This window comes from Platichthys flesus, chromosome 5 (assembly GCF_949316205.1).
Source record: "Platichthys flesus chromosome 5, fPlaFle2.1, whole genome shotgun sequence".
Lineage (NCBI taxonomy): Eukaryota > Metazoa > Chordata > Actinopteri > Pleuronectiformes > Pleuronectidae > Platichthys > Platichthys flesus.
In genome coordinates this window covers 9,367,066-9,382,300 of record NC_084949.1, presented here as the reverse complement: position 1 = coordinate 9,382,300, position 15,235 = coordinate 9,367,066, and the positions used below count along the sequence as shown (strand labels likewise).

At 42.7% G+C, this 15,235-nt stretch overlaps 1 protein-coding gene across 1 annotated transcript; it reads right to left on the bottom strand.

Moving 5' to 3' along the window:
* Nucleotides 1-893: 893 nt before the first annotated feature.
* Nucleotides 894-8,469, bottom strand: LOC133953397 (deleted in malignant brain tumors 1 protein-like). Its single transcript, XM_062387306.1, has 12 exons — nt 8,073-8,469; nt 6,576-7,016; nt 6,070-6,384; nt 5,015-5,455; nt 4,509-4,823; nt 3,009-3,533; nt 2,508-2,716; nt 2,139-2,287; nt 1,672-1,914; nt 1,397-1,556; nt 1,219-1,294; nt 894-1,118 (listed from the first exon to the last, which is right to left on the bottom strand). Exons 1-12 carry the CDS (start codon nt 8,467-8,469, stop codon nt 1,099-1,101), a joined length of 3,291 nt encoding a protein of 1,096 aa, XP_062243290.1. The 3' UTR covers nt 894-1,098.
* Nucleotides 8,470-15,235: the final 6,766 nt, after the last annotated feature.

Genomic DNA, 15,235 nt, shown 5'->3' with positions numbered 1-15,235 from the left:
CATGCAGCAGATGACTAGATTAAAACAAAAAAGAAAACAAATATATCACGATGAAAAAGCAGTGGCATACACGTAGAAGTGGCAAAAAATACATTAAAAGGGCCAATACCTATGTCGATGTGTTGTTCACAAAAACACTTGATCACCGCAATGAAATGATTACCTTAGGTCCTGCCTCAGCCTGCTGCACCAACCCCTCACCTGAACCCTCCAGAGATTTCTGTGAAGTTATGAATGCATCTGAGCTGAGAATCTTCTTCTGCTTGTGCATGTCTATAAAGCAAACTCAGGAAAAAGTCGGTACGAAATTCTCCTGACATCCTCTGGAGGTCATATTTGAGGCACTCATACCACCAGAATAGAACAAAGGAAGGCTGGGTTGAGTGAAACCTCGATATTTGGTTGGGAGATCATCACATCAGGAATCCTTATATCCATCATGTCATCTGGATTTACTTATGTTATGAGCAGAAAAGGTTGTATCACATTTATTCACACATCACAGGATCAGGCCTTCATCTCTGCAGTACATCTACCAGCAGACAGTCTTCAGAAGAGCCAGCAACACAACCAAAGACCCCACTCAGCATCACCTCCTCACACCAGTCTGAAATGCAGGATTCCAAGACTCAAAGACAGAATTTACCCTCAGGCCATTAAACTGATTAACACATCCTAACACTGCCTCTGTCTTCCCCTCCCCACATAAAAAAAGGACAACTTGCTCTACTGACATTGTGTCTTTGCACAACAGACTATATGCACACTTGCTTTTGCACATTCCCGTTAACCACTGTTATTGCCTGCCTCAGTATGTATGAGTGTATATTAATAATCTGCTTGATAAGTCGATATGAAAAAATATATATGAAAATAAACACAGAGAAAAAGAGAAATGTACTCTGCCCTTGATTTTTATTTTCTTCAATCATTTCACACCTCATTACACAGCTAATACAAATCAGGAAAACCAGTATGTGTTACGATTCAATTATGCAATGTAACATGTGTTTTTTATGATCGATTCATGAAGAAATTTAAAATTAAAATAATATCACACTATGAAATGAGTTAGTTTTGTTACGATATGTTTCCAGCTCACTCAGGTGATTTGTACCCTGAAGAAAAAAAAGAAAGTGGAAAAATATGGTGAATTATTCTGTATTGATCATTGTGTTGACACATCAATCCTGAGAGCACATAGTTAATCAAACTCACAAGTGATTGGTCCAATGGTGAGGGGCTTCAGAGGAGCAGAGCTGGAAACAGAGCGAGATGTCCTTCTTCTGCAAGACTATGAAAAGGAGGGGGAATAACAGATCCAATCAAAACCAGTGTAAAGCTGCAGTGACTATTGATCGATAATTATATTGATAATGTGAAACCTGTGACGTACTGGGGTACAGCGGGAGCTCCTTTGGTCACACAGGCTGAGGCTGCAGTGGAGGTACATGTCACTGTATTCACCGTGGATCAGGAAAAACACGGCGGAGAAACGAGCCTGTCGGGATGAGCCGCTCTCGATCACTTCCACTTGCTGTCGTTCAGTGGGGCACCTGGCAGTGAGGATGGAGCATGTCATGTGGGCCATTATACATCACATCATACACAGTCTTTTCCCCCTATTTCTATTATAAACCACAAAGCATAATGATGAAGCGGGACACTTACTTGTTCTGGATGAAAAAGTATCGCGCAGTATCATTGGAGTTTGATGAGTCAGAGGCGTAGCAGTTCTCCAGGACAACTGCAAAGCTTGGGTCTCTAACTAATACAGAGACGCCCACATGCAGAGGTGAGCCCACAGGGAGCGTGATCAAGCCAGATGGATAAGGCTGAGTGAAGCTGGAGGTGTGGAACAGAGACATGGAGGCTCGAGCTTTGCTCCCTAAGCCTGAGAGGCCAACTGCAAACCTGTCAAAAATATCAGCCTTGTAATTATGATGACCTAAAAATACACAGGTGATATTGATGTGTCCTGGAGGTATAAAGCCACTGTGCCAAACAGCAGTGCATGCTTACGCTGACATGTTTGGTTAAAAGTAACATAGACTAGACCAATTTTCACCAGGTTCGTCTTGTCTATTTTACAACTGTAAAAAGTGAGTGATTGTCGTATTCAATAAAAAAGTACTTACGGCAGCACTGGTCTGACTGCCACATTCATGCTGGTGTCTGTGTCGAGGGGATACGCACAGGAGAAGGGAAGACTCACAGGTCGTGAGAAGGACACATTTCCTCGGTAGAGGAATAAAACGTTGGAGTAAATGGCGTGTGTACGGTTGGTCTAAAAGACAGAGAGTGGTTCAATAAATCACTTGAAGCTCTATTACAGATTGAATGGTTTTGTCATACAGGCAGAAGATCTGGGTTTAAGATATTGTCGCTGCCAATTCGTGCTAATCTGATCTCCCTGCAGAGGAGTACATTTTGGAACCAATAGCTAAGTCTTAATTATCGTAATAATAAATAAATGGACATAACTTGAAAATGAACAAAGTATTTACCCTCAGTGTGTTTCCACAGGCACCTGCCTGAGCGTCCACCTCGTACCAAACTACATCATTATGCATTCTGACCCAGGAGCAGTTGCGAACTACCAGGTTTCCAGAGAGTGGGTTCAAATCCTTGGAAGTTATGGCAGCCATATTTAGCCCTATTTGGATTTTATCACGTCCACAGATGAACTGAGGAGGCTGGAGTGGAGGGCGTTGGACTACAGAAAAAGTTTTTTAAAAGTCAGTAAATGAAAGCGTGCACAGAAGAAGATGAGATGGTAAATACCAGATGATACCAAGACAAGATCTTCAATTAACATGTTACTGTTAATAAGCAATAATATATGAAAGCTTGTAAAATAAAAGCAGTACACGTACATTCACAGATTACACTTGCATCTTCATAATGTCTACAGTTGTGGACCCTGAACCCTGGATGTCTGCATATTTCTGTTCTATAGTGTTATGCTGTCTGACTTATTTGCTTTAAATCTACAAATAAGCATTTACCCTCACAGACGACACCAGCATCCTCCCAGTGACCACAGTTGTGAGATCCAATTCCTGGGTGCAGGCAATCGGTCAGTCTTGATTCGCTGCCAGAGCAATCGACATTGTCCAACCAGATAGGTCCACTGCCCTGTCCAAACCGTGCACGTTGTGGTGCTGACAGGACCCTACCACAACCCAGCTGTCTGCACACCACCTGAGCATCAACCAGGTCCCAGTTTTCATCACACACTGTCCCCCACTGTCCACGGAGGAAGATCTCTACTCTGCCAGAGCAGGAGCTGTTTCCTCCATTGGCCAGGCGGACCTGTCCCTCTACTCCTGTGATGTTGTCCACTGCTGTTGTCCCAGAGGTGCCAGATGTGAGCGTTGCATAGGGGGAAGAATGTGTGGCAGGTAAATCTGTGGCGTGGTGCACTGCTGCTGTTGTTCCAGGGGTGCCAGATGTGAGTGAAGCAGAGGGGAAGGTATGAGATCCTGGATCAGGTGTGGTTGGTGAAAATGTGGAGTTTGGACCTGGGTCAACTGAGAGAAAAATCTATGTGAACCAACAAGACAACAACAGCATGCACCTTCATCAATATTAATGTGGAAAACATTTTTTTTTATCTCTGACCAGGCTGTTATGTGTTCACACCTGATTATATGTTTGTTTGTACGCAAGATTGCGCAAAAAACTACCGATCAGTTTTCTACAAAACTTGGTGGAAGAATGTGATATGGGTCAGGGAAGAACCACATGTATTCTGGAGCAGATTCAGAACAGGGGTCACATCGAGCAGGGTTTTTTTTTCACTTTTGTTACCTTTGCAAAATAGGGAGCTTTTCAACATTTTGACCATTTACCCAGGAAACAATTCATTGACCTTGATGAAATCCAATCTGGCCCATTAAGGGAACTGATATCTATGAATATGTGAAATTTGATACAGCTCAAAATGATTTAAGGGGACTGTCGGCCCTTGGTGGTGGTACGTGCAGCACTGAGTGATGTTCTAGTTGTTGGTGTATTCGTCAGCAGGATTATGAAAAAATGTACTGAACAGATTTGCACCAAACTTGGTGGAGAGCTGGGGCTTGGGCCTTGAAGAACCATTTACGTTTTGGTGTGGATGCAGATTAAGGGTTAGATTCAGGATTTTTTTCCACTTTCTGTAACTTTGTTTTGTACGACAGATAAATCATTAAGGTTGTCAGACCACTTCCTTTTTGTCTTTTATATTTCTACCATTAGAAATAGTCAAATATTTGTGGGATTGACTATAAGCTTAGGTACAGTTTGAGCTCTAGTGAAAGTCACTCTAGTTAAATATATAACCAATGATGTTATCCTGAGGCACAAATATCTATTTTACTTTCTTGACATAAACATTTGCTGCACATTTGACTTATTGTGCCACAAAATAAAAGTATATGTTGAAAAGTATCAATGAGGCAATTATCCAGTCAAATATGAGCAATAACAACTGAACCCAACTTTAAATATATATAAACATTTACTGTCACAGATGATGCTGGCATCTTCATTATGTCCACAGTTGTGGACACCAAACCCTAGATGTCTGCAATCTGTTATCGATGGTTCCCTTCCTGAACAAATGACGTCGTCCAACCAGATGGCTCCACTGCCCTGTCCAAAAGCAGCATGTTGCAGTGCTGAACGAGGCCTGCCACAGCCCATCTGTCTGCACACCACATTGGCATCGTTCAGGTCCCAGGAATCGTCACACACTGTCCCCCACTGTCCAGCATGGTAGATCTCCACTCTGCCAGAGCAGCGGTTGTCAGAGTTGACCAGCCTCACTGGTGAAGCAGCTACGAGAAACACATGCAACAAAATACTGTTGATTAGAGACACAGATGAAAGAGAAACTTCAATAGGATTTCTATAAAACTCCATTGATATCAGCGTGAAGCACGTATTCCATATTGCTGTTCTACAGTGTTATCCTATGTTGTCTGACAGGGAGATTTCATTGGTTTTAAATCTACAAATAAGCATTTACCTTCACAGATGACACCAGCATCCTCGATGTGACCACAGTTGTGAGATCCAATCCCTCGGTGCCGGCACTCGGTCAGCTTTGATTCGTTGCCAGAGCAAGCAACATCATCCAACCAGATGGGCCCACTGCCCTGTCCAAACCGTGCACTTTGTGGTGCTGACAGGACCCTGCCACAACCCAGCTGTCTGCACACCACCTGAGCATCAACCAGGTCCCAGTGGTCATCACACACCGTCCCCCACTGTCCAAGGAGGAAGATCTCTACTCTGCCAGAGCAGGAGCTGTTTCCTCCATTAGCCAGGCGGACCTGTCCCTCGACTCCTGTGCTGTTGTCCACTGCTGTTGTTCCAAGGGTGCCAGATGTGAGTGCAGCAGAGGTGAAGGTCTGAGATCCTGGATCAGGAGTGGTTGGTGAAAATGTGGAGTTTGGACCTGGTTGAACTGAAAGAAAAATATATGTGGATTCACAAGATAACTACAGCCTGCATCCCCATCAATATTAATGTGGGACAACATTTTTTTGGTGGTACGTGCACCACTGAGTGATGTTCTAGTTGTTGGTGTATTCTTCAGCAGGATTATGCAAAAAACAACTGAACTGATTTGCACAAAACTTGGTGGAGAGCTGGGGCCTGGGCCTGGAAGAACCATTAACGTTTTGGTGTGGATGCAGATTAAGGGTTAGATTCAGGATTTTTTTCCACTTTCTGTAACTTTGTTTTGTACGACAGATAAATCATTTAGGTTGTCAGACCACTTCCTTTTTGTCTTTTATATTTCTACCATTAGAAATAGTCAAATATTTGTTGGATTGACTATAAGCTTAGGTACAGTTTGAGCTCTAGTGAAAGTCACTCTAGTTAAATATATAACCAATGATGTTATCCTGAGGCACAAATATCTATTTTACTTTCTTGACATAAACATTTGCTGCACATTTGACTTATTGTGCCACAAAATAAAAGTATATGTTGAAAAGTATCAATGAGGCAATTATCCAGTCAAATATGAGCAATAACAACTGAACCCAACTTTAAATATATATAAACATTTACTGTCACAGATGATGCTGGCATCTTCACTATGTCCACAGTTGTGGACACCAAACCCTAGATGTCTGCAATCTGTTATCGATGGTTCCCTTCCTGAACAAATGACGTCGTCCAACCAGATGGCTCCACTGCCCTGTCCAAAAGCAGCATGTTGCAGTGCTGAACGAGGCCTGCCACAGCCCATCTGTCTGCACACCACATTGGCATCGTTCAGGTCCCAGGAATCGTCACACACTGTCCCCCACTGTCCAGCATGGTAGATCTCCACTCTGCCAGAGCAGCGGTTGTCAGAGTTGACCAGCCTCACTGGTGAAGCAGCTACGAGAAACACATGCAACAAAATACTGTTGATTAGAGACACAGATGAAAGAGAAACTTCAATAGGATTTCTATAAAACTCCATTGATATCAGCGTGAAGCACGTATTCCATATTGCTGTTCTACAGTGTTATCCTATGTTGTCTGACAGGGAGATTTCATTGGTTTTAAATCTACAAATAAGCATTTACCTTCACAGATGACACCAGCATCCTCGATGGGACCACAGCCATGAGTTCCAATCCCTCGGTGCCGGCACTCGGTCAGCTTTGATTCGTTGCCAGAGCAAGCAACATCATCCAACCAGATGGGCCCACTGCCCTGTCCAAACCGTGCACTTTGTGGTGCTGACAGAACCCTGCCACAGCCCAGCTGTCTGCACACCACCTGAGCATCAACCAGGTCCCAGTGGTCATCACACACCGTCCCCCACTGTCCAAGGAGGAAGATCTCTACTCTGCCAGAGCAGGGGCTGTTTCCTCCATTAGCCAGGCGGACCTGTCCCTCGACTCCTGTGCTGTTGTCCACTGCTGTTGTTCCAGGGGTGCCAGATGTGAGTGAAGCAGAGGTGAAGGTCTGAGATCCTGGATCAGGAGTGGTTGGTGAAAATGTGGAGTTTGGACCTGGTTGAACTGAAAGAAAAATATATGTGGATTCACAAGATAACTACAGCCTGCATCCCCATCAATATTAATGTGGAACAACATTTTTTTGGTGGTACGATCACCACTGAGTGATGTTCTAGTTGTTGGTGTATTCTTCAGCAGGATTATGCAAAAAACAACTGAACTGATTTGCACAAAACTTGGTGGAGAGCTGGGGCCTGGGCCTGGAAGAACCATTAACGTTTTGGTATGGATGCAGATTAAGGGTTAGATTCAGGATTTTTTTCCACTTTCTGTAACTTTGTTTTGTACGACAGATAAATCATTTAGGTTGTCAGACCACTTCCTTTTTGTCTTTTATATTTCTACCATTAGAAATAGTCAAATATTTGTTGGATTGACTATACGCATAGGTACAGTTTGAGCTCTAGTGAAAGTCACTCTATCAATCAATCAATCAGTCAAATTTCATTTGTATAGCCCATATTCACAAATTACTATTCATCTCATAGGGCTTTAACAGGGTGTGACATCCTCTGTCCTTAACCCTCAGCAAGAGTAAGGAAAAACTACTAAAAACCCTTTTAACAGGGTAAAAATACGTAGAAACCTCAGAGAGAGCCACATGTGAGGGATCCCTCTCAAAGGACGGACAGAAGTACAATAGATGCCACGTGCAGGAAAACATCATCAAGATTAAAGTCTTCAAGATTAAAGATTAAAGTCTCTAGCAGCATTTGATGAGGGTAAGCATCCCGAAGGACAACCCCAACATGACATGCCAAGCAGTCCCGCTGCAATCACAGTCCATGGTCAGCAACCAGCAGGACCACGATCCACCATCCAGACCAGAACACCACTCCAGTTCTCAGTCACTCTAGTTAAATATATAACCGATGATGTTATCCTGAGGCACAAATATCAATTTTACTTTCTTGACATAAACATTTGCTGTACATTTGACATATTGTGCCACAAAATAAAAATATATTTTGAAAAGTATCAATGTCTGTTTTATAGTGTTATCCTATGTTGTGTGACAGGGAGATTTCATTGGCCTTAAATCTACAAATAAGCATTTACCTTCACAGACAACACCAGCATCCTCGATGTGACCACAGCCATGAGTTCCAATCCCTCGGTGCCGGCACTCGGTCAGCTTTGATTCGTTGCCGGAGCAAGCGACATCGTCCAACCAGATGGGCCCACTGCCCTGTCCAAAACGTGCACTTTGTGGTGCTGACAGGACCCTGCCACAACCCAGCTGTCTGCACACCACCTGAGCATCAACTAGGTCCCAGTGGTCATCACACACCGTCCCCCACTGTCCACGGAGGAAGATCTCTACTCTGCCAGAGCAGGAGCTGTTTCCTCCATTGGCCAAGCGGACCTGTCCCTCGACTCCTGTGCTGTTGTCCACTGCTGTTGTTCCAGGGGTGCCAGATGTGGTCAAAGGAGCTACAACATCTGTTCTGTCCATCTCTGTTGACAATGAAAAATATCAGTGCGCAACAAAGAGTTTTTGTTCATAAAATGTAATTTGAATATATAAACATAAAGACAATATATTCTCTGTAACGCTTACAATGGATGGATGTAATGGAAAATTGAATTTGTTGTTAGAGAGTATAGTTTCAGTACCTGCACAGTAGGCAAGATGGCATGTGCTCGGCTTCACCAGTTTGTAGACGTAGTAGTTTCTACTGCAAAGTTTGACGTTGATGGTGGGTGAACTAAAATGGCAGCAGCTGGATTTCCAGTGACTACAAACAGTCCGATTTACAATCACTCCTGGCTGTGTGGGATGAGGCTCTGTTATCCATAGGGGAGCGGTTGTTCCACACCTGTTTTGCGGAACACACCTCTCGGGAACATGGGCACTGGTGTGATTCAAGAACAGACGATACCAGCCTTGCCAGTTAACATATTTGTCACAGCGTCGGTTCAGAATTATTTTGTTATCTGTCGACCGCCAGTCATGGTGCAGCTCAGTGTAGCGCTCACAGGGGTCAGTGCAGCGTGCGACCCCATTATTACTGATGCAGTCCATGCCTGTTGGGCAAACAGTGTTTCCACACGTGAACTGGACAGATTGGGAAGAGGGCCCAGATGTGGCGGTGGAGTAAGGATCCATACATATCACTGCATGAAAAAAAAGAATTTGTGTCAGTTAGTGTCGTTGCAAATTTCGCCGGAATTTCAGGTTAGTGGTTATGCACATGAATCTGCAGGCTCTTGACGCAGGGTTCCAGTTTCTGCCAGTTTTACAAGCCTAAGAATGTTGGCAGATGACCCCCCTGCTCCTATACCTAGGGGAGGCTTTCTCATATAAATTACAATGCTGCAAGCTTTACAAACGCAAATCAGGATAGTTTCACTCATTGGTTTAGAGCAGGGGTTCTCAAACTTTTTGCAAGCTGGGCCCCCCCAAAGCTGGCTAGGGGTAGTTGGGGCCCCCCCACCCACCCGCCACACGCCACCGCCGCCCTCAACTACATCTCCATAGATAAATAGCATATTGTTATTGATAGGCCTGACATGTCAAGGTTAGGCTATTGTTAGGCCCATACAGACAATTATTTTTACTTTTTTAACTATTTATTATTATTATTGTTATTATTATTATGATTATGATCAGTAGTAGTAGGCCTGTTAATAGGCTATTAATATTAGCAGCTATGTGAGCCTGCATGCTTTCTTATTATAATAATCATCATTATTATCACCATCATTATATTATTATTATTAATTTTAATAATAATAACTGTTATTATTGCTATCATTAGGATACTGTTATTATTATGGGCCTTTTGTGAAAAAAAAAAATAAATCTTGCAGGTCTGTCAATGTGAGCCATGAGCCTGCTTTGCCTTGCAAAGGTCCTCAAATCAAAGCTGAGGGTTTTCCGGCATCAATGCTACCCAGAATGACGAAAGAGGGGAGGTGGTAAACAGATGCTTTAGTCTACTGTCACTCTTCAGCTGCTCTTGTATGTCTATTGACAGCCTGTCTGCTGAGCAGAGAAATGGATCCCGAACCCAGGCAAATGAACGGTAGTCCTCTTTGAAATAGGACCCAAACTGATTCTTCAGTGCTAAAAGGTGATCAGCAGCTGATTGGAGGAGAGAGGAGAAATCAGTGCCACGTGCATCGGCAATGAAGTCTGCAAGGCTGGGAAACATGTCGCAGTTTCCAGAACTGATGCGACCATGCAAGAGAGCTATTTTTTGCGTGAAGGCATTCACTCTATCAGCGAGAGATTTGCAATGTGAGAGATTTTCGGCCTCCAAAGACCGGATAAGGCCATTCAGCCGGTCAAAAAGATCCAGCAAATAGGAGAGAGAGGCAAGCCACATGGCATCATCCAGGAGCTTCGCCAGATCTGTTTGACTTTCAGTCAAAAACAACTTTACGTCCTCTCGCAGCTCATACAGCCGTTGTAACACCCACCCCCTGGAGAGCCAGCCATCTTCATTGTGTAGCAACAGCTGTTTGTGCCCTTACCCCATCTCCTGGCAGAGGACCCCAAACAAACGGGAGTTAAGTTGACGAGCTTTAATATGGTTAATTATTTTCACATTTCTGATGACGGCCTGGTGAAGCACTGACTCGAAGAGCGGTGGCATCTTCCTGGCAGCAAGTGCCTCGCGATAGAGCATGCAGTGTGTCCATTGCACAAGTGGAGCAACTTGCTGGACGCGAGCTACGAGGCCACGCTCACGCCCTGTCATCGACCTAATCCATCTCTGCAGAGGCCAATACACTTTCCCCAGTCCAAACCACTGTCTTGGATGAACGAGTCAAGGACATCAAAGATTGCCTCCCCTCTTGTACGGGTTTGAAGAGGCCGGCAAAATAGGATGTCCTCCTCAATTTCGTTTTCCCGCACATACCTGTAGTAGGTGAGAAGCTGGGCCTGTCCAGCGATGTCAGTGGATTTGATTTGAATGTAGTGTATTAGTTGCTCTTTGATATCACTAGACATTTCTGATATTCGGTGTGACAGTGTCATTTGACATAGGTTTTGCGTTTAGCAGCTGCACTCTCTCCTATCATTATTCTACACATGTCTTGCACGGCCGGCAAAATCAGTGTTTCAGCAATTGTATGGGGTTTGCCAAGCTTAGCAATTATATGAGCAACTACATACGATGCCTCCAGACACTGCTTGGAGACAGTGCTATGCTTGGAGATGGTGTTTTTTTGTTGCTGGAGGCCATCACGTTTACGTTTAAAGAAGTCCACAGGCTTCTCTTTCAAGTCAGGGTGTTTGGTGTCGAGGTTCCTTTTTAATTTGCATGACTTCATACTGTCATTTGCCAGCACCTCGGCGCACAAAACACACTGAGGACGTTGCTCAGTTGTGCCAGTGACCAGACTGCAAATAACTCTCGTCATATTTCCGAAGCTTTGGCTTCTTCGCAACTGCCGCATCGGTTGCCTGACTTTTACGAATCAGAAACTTGTCCATGGTTGTGTTTGTTTGCTGATACAGTGTATGTGATGTTAATAAAGTTGTAATTGCAACGTCGTGGTCTTATGAGTGTGTTTGTATGTGTGGCTTTGAGCGACATGCACACGAATAATGAATAAGGTTGTTCTAGGCTATGGTTCCTACCAAAACGAACAGTACACAGAGACAGCACAGAATGGAAAGGAAGGAGTGAGTCTTTAAAAAGACTGTTTATAAAGCAATAAATATCTGAATAATAGAGGAAACATGAGCAATCTGTGATTTCAAAGCCTTGTCCAGCAGTTTACTGACATTTGTCATGTTTAATGAAGAGAGAGAGGGAGAGAGATACAGGCAGACAGGCAGGCAGACAGACAAACAGACAGACAGACAGACAGACAGGCAGGCAGGCAGGCAGAGAATTGTGTGTACTGTGTTTTTTTGGGGTTTGAGCACCTGCCCCCCAAAATGTCTGTGCACATGCCTGCTCGGAAGCGTACGTTCAACTCGCATTCAAATGATAATACTCCTCTTTCATTCAGAAATGTTAAATGTTTAAATGTTTATAAATACACATTAACATGCATCTGACATATTTTGAGGCTGATTTGAACCTCTGCCTGACAACCTCAATCCGTCCAAGGTAAGATAAGTTGACTGCTACACATCAGGGTCCGACATCTCACTAATGTGAGAGTATGAATGGCATCCACAGATAGCTTGAGGATTCACTGTCTCTTCTACATGTATCTTTAAAATAAAATCATCTGTGAATTACTTTAATAGCTCAGTGTTGTATGCAATACTTCTACTGTTGTTATTAAACTTTCTCAGTATTCCATTAGAACAATCAACACTTTTATCCAAATTGACTTACAATAAGTGCATTGAACTATCAGGGTACAAACACAGAACAGCAAGAATATTTTAATAATATTAACTCAACACCAGGCAACTCTAAATATACAATGTCCAGATATGTCAGAGCCAGAAGCACAGACAGAGCTGGGAGGATGATTTAAAGTTATTTAAGGACAGATACAAAATGTGAACACAGTGAAAATGTAAAATAAACAAAGTCATACTTATGAGGTGTGGTCTGTGAACACATTCTGCTTATTTAAACTATTCACTTAAATTAACTGTGTAATCAGAGGAGATGCAGTTTAACCGAAATGAGAGAAAGTCAGATTGACTTACCCGAAGTGTTCCCTATAAAAAACTGCAAAATTAGGAGCAGCAGCAAACCCCCAGGCATCTCCATCATGGACCACATCCACGACAAACTTGCTGAAAAACACAAAAGAGATGTATGAAAATTGTATGTTAACATTACGATAATGACTTTACTTTGCAACTGTTTGTACACACCTTGGAGAGAGTGACTGGAAATCCAACAGATGCTGAAAAATCTCTTTAGATTTGGCCAGTGAGCGAGAGCATGATCATTTATAGGCCTGTGCAGAAGACAACAGGAAAAGATAATGCTGACATCAAAAAAGTTACTTATTAATCAAAATTTGACAACAGGATAAAATTCCAACATAACGGACACACAGACAAAAGCCCTTAGTCAATATATTTTGTGGTTCTTCAATCATCTGAGGTCAACATACAGTACTGGAGTCCTTTTTGTTTTCACAGGTTTGCACATTCCATTTTATTAACCTCCTTCTGTCAAAAACAGGGACAGACTGTTGTGGTGGATGAACATATTCATTAAAGCTCCAAGGTCCTACATCATTTCACACCATCTCACTGTTTTCATGTTCAGGCTTTTACAGTCAGTTTGATGGAACAAATACCATTTGCATCAGTTTCTGGAAATTGTTAGGGGGACGTATATTTCAACTAGAATGGTGACCATTGGAGCATGTAATGGAAAATTCCACTGATCAGTGTCTTACTACTGTTTTGACTGTTTTCTGCACTTAGGTGGTCCAACCTCAAAGTCTGTGCCCTAACTTGGTAATTCGACCTGCTGTTGACCTTTATCTGTGATTCTGTGTGCTGGGTTTGATTCCTTTTTCTGTATCAGTGACGCCAGACAGCAGACGTTTCCTGTCAGCTTTCTGTATTGTTTCCTTTTTATCACATTGTATAAAAAACCTCCTTTTCAATTTCCTTGTGGTTTCACTCTGAGCCATGTTGCTGACTGTGTTACCCTTTGCAGAGCTATTAATTAATCTCTAAGACAACCCGGTCTAAGAAACTCATTATTTCAAATCTCAAGATAAATTTCCACAACAAGCACACACATCCCCCAAGGCCAAACAATCCCCCTGAATTCAGTTGAGCTGAACCAAATTACGTACACTCATGGATATCAGTTCTCTTAAAATGTCTGATTAGGTGTTATTATGTTATTCCCTGGTAAATTGTCAAAAATGTTAAAGATAGTGCAGATGGATTCTTGTTTGACCCATGTCCCATCCTTCCACCAGGTTTAATGATAATCCGTCCAGTAGTTTTTGTGTAATTCTGCTGACAACAAACAAACAAACAAACAAACTAGAAGGGCCAAGGCCATACTGTCCCTGTATGAATTTCAGTTGACAACATCCAGCTTTATATTTTGACCTGCACCTAATTCCACACACTCATACATAGCTGTCCCCAGATCTGTCTGATCTTTTTCATTAAGATCCATGAATCTGTGAGAAATGGAGGGAAATGTTGAAAATGCCCGAATTCACAATGTCAAAGAAAGGGAAAGAAATTCAGAGAATTCGGAGAAGAAAGGGGGAGAGCCACAGGGGGGGGGGGGGAGCGAAGGTGTTATCTAATTAGCATATAAATCGGAGTGAAGTCGCTGGTGACGGCTTCTCTAGACTTACCATTGGAGGAAACCACAGACCCTTGAAAAGTCACTTGTGTTTGGCTGGTAGAAGTGCTGCTATTGGTCACCCTGGGTCATTGCAGTACACACGTGGGTAAACCCCCCCCCCCACACAATATTAATAATAAAAATGTATATATAGCTGTAACTAAAAATGTAGATGTTAATATATATTATTATTTATTAGTAAGCCTTTACCAAAAGCACTGCAGTTAATTAAGAATATATATTCATTCATATGATGCTTGATGTTATATGTTGAACATATTGTACAGGGAAAAAAACATGAACAAGGTATATGATGAGTCAAAGCTTTATGTACTTACAGCACAAATATTGTACAAACAGAACTAGCCTAGCCAGTGAAAAACTAATCAGTAAAGCTTAAAATGTCTCTTTGCAGCCACTGGGTGATATGTTCTTTGTGGGACTCTGTCCGAATCTCCCCCAGTGTGTAGACGTCTGTGGTGTGTAGCTGTGAGATCCAGTGTAGCTTCTAGTCTTATTTGAAGTGTGGCACACAGGTCGGTGAGCGCCTGGCTCTGGAAGGATGGATCCATGTCATCTGTCCCGCTTCAATCAGCTGTAAACACAATCAGTACAATTAGCACAGTTCAATGAAAACATGCAACTGAAAAATTATTGAATTTCCGTTGAGCGGATTGCTGGTAGATGTGTGGTAACACATCCACTGTTTATTAAACCAACACAATTTCAGGTTTTATATTTATTTTAAGCCTGGTGAACTTACGTCTGATAGTTAACTTGGTATCTTTTAGAAGAGAGTTAAGAGTTATCTGCTCTGAGGGAAACAATCCTGATTTGCATTTGTAAAGCTCATTTGCAGATTCCTGTGAACAGCCGTTAACCGAAAATTTCCCAAAATTTCCTGCGACACGTACTGACACAAACTCTTCTTTTCATGCAGTGTTGTTCATGGTTAAGGTTAGCTAT

Coding starts and splice junctions, on each gene's coding strand:
- LOC133953397 (XM_062387306.1), bottom strand. CDS start 8,469: ATGGACAGAACAGATGTTGTAGCTCCTTTGACCACATCTGGCACCCCT. Junction 1,557..1,671: donor TACTTTTTCATCCAGAACAA/GTAAGTGTCCCG, acceptor CCTCACTGCCAG/GTGCCCCACTGAACGACAGC. Junction 1,119..1,218: donor CACCATTGGACCAATCACTT/GTGAGTTTGATT, acceptor TTTTTTCTTCAG/GGTACAAATCACCTGAGTGA.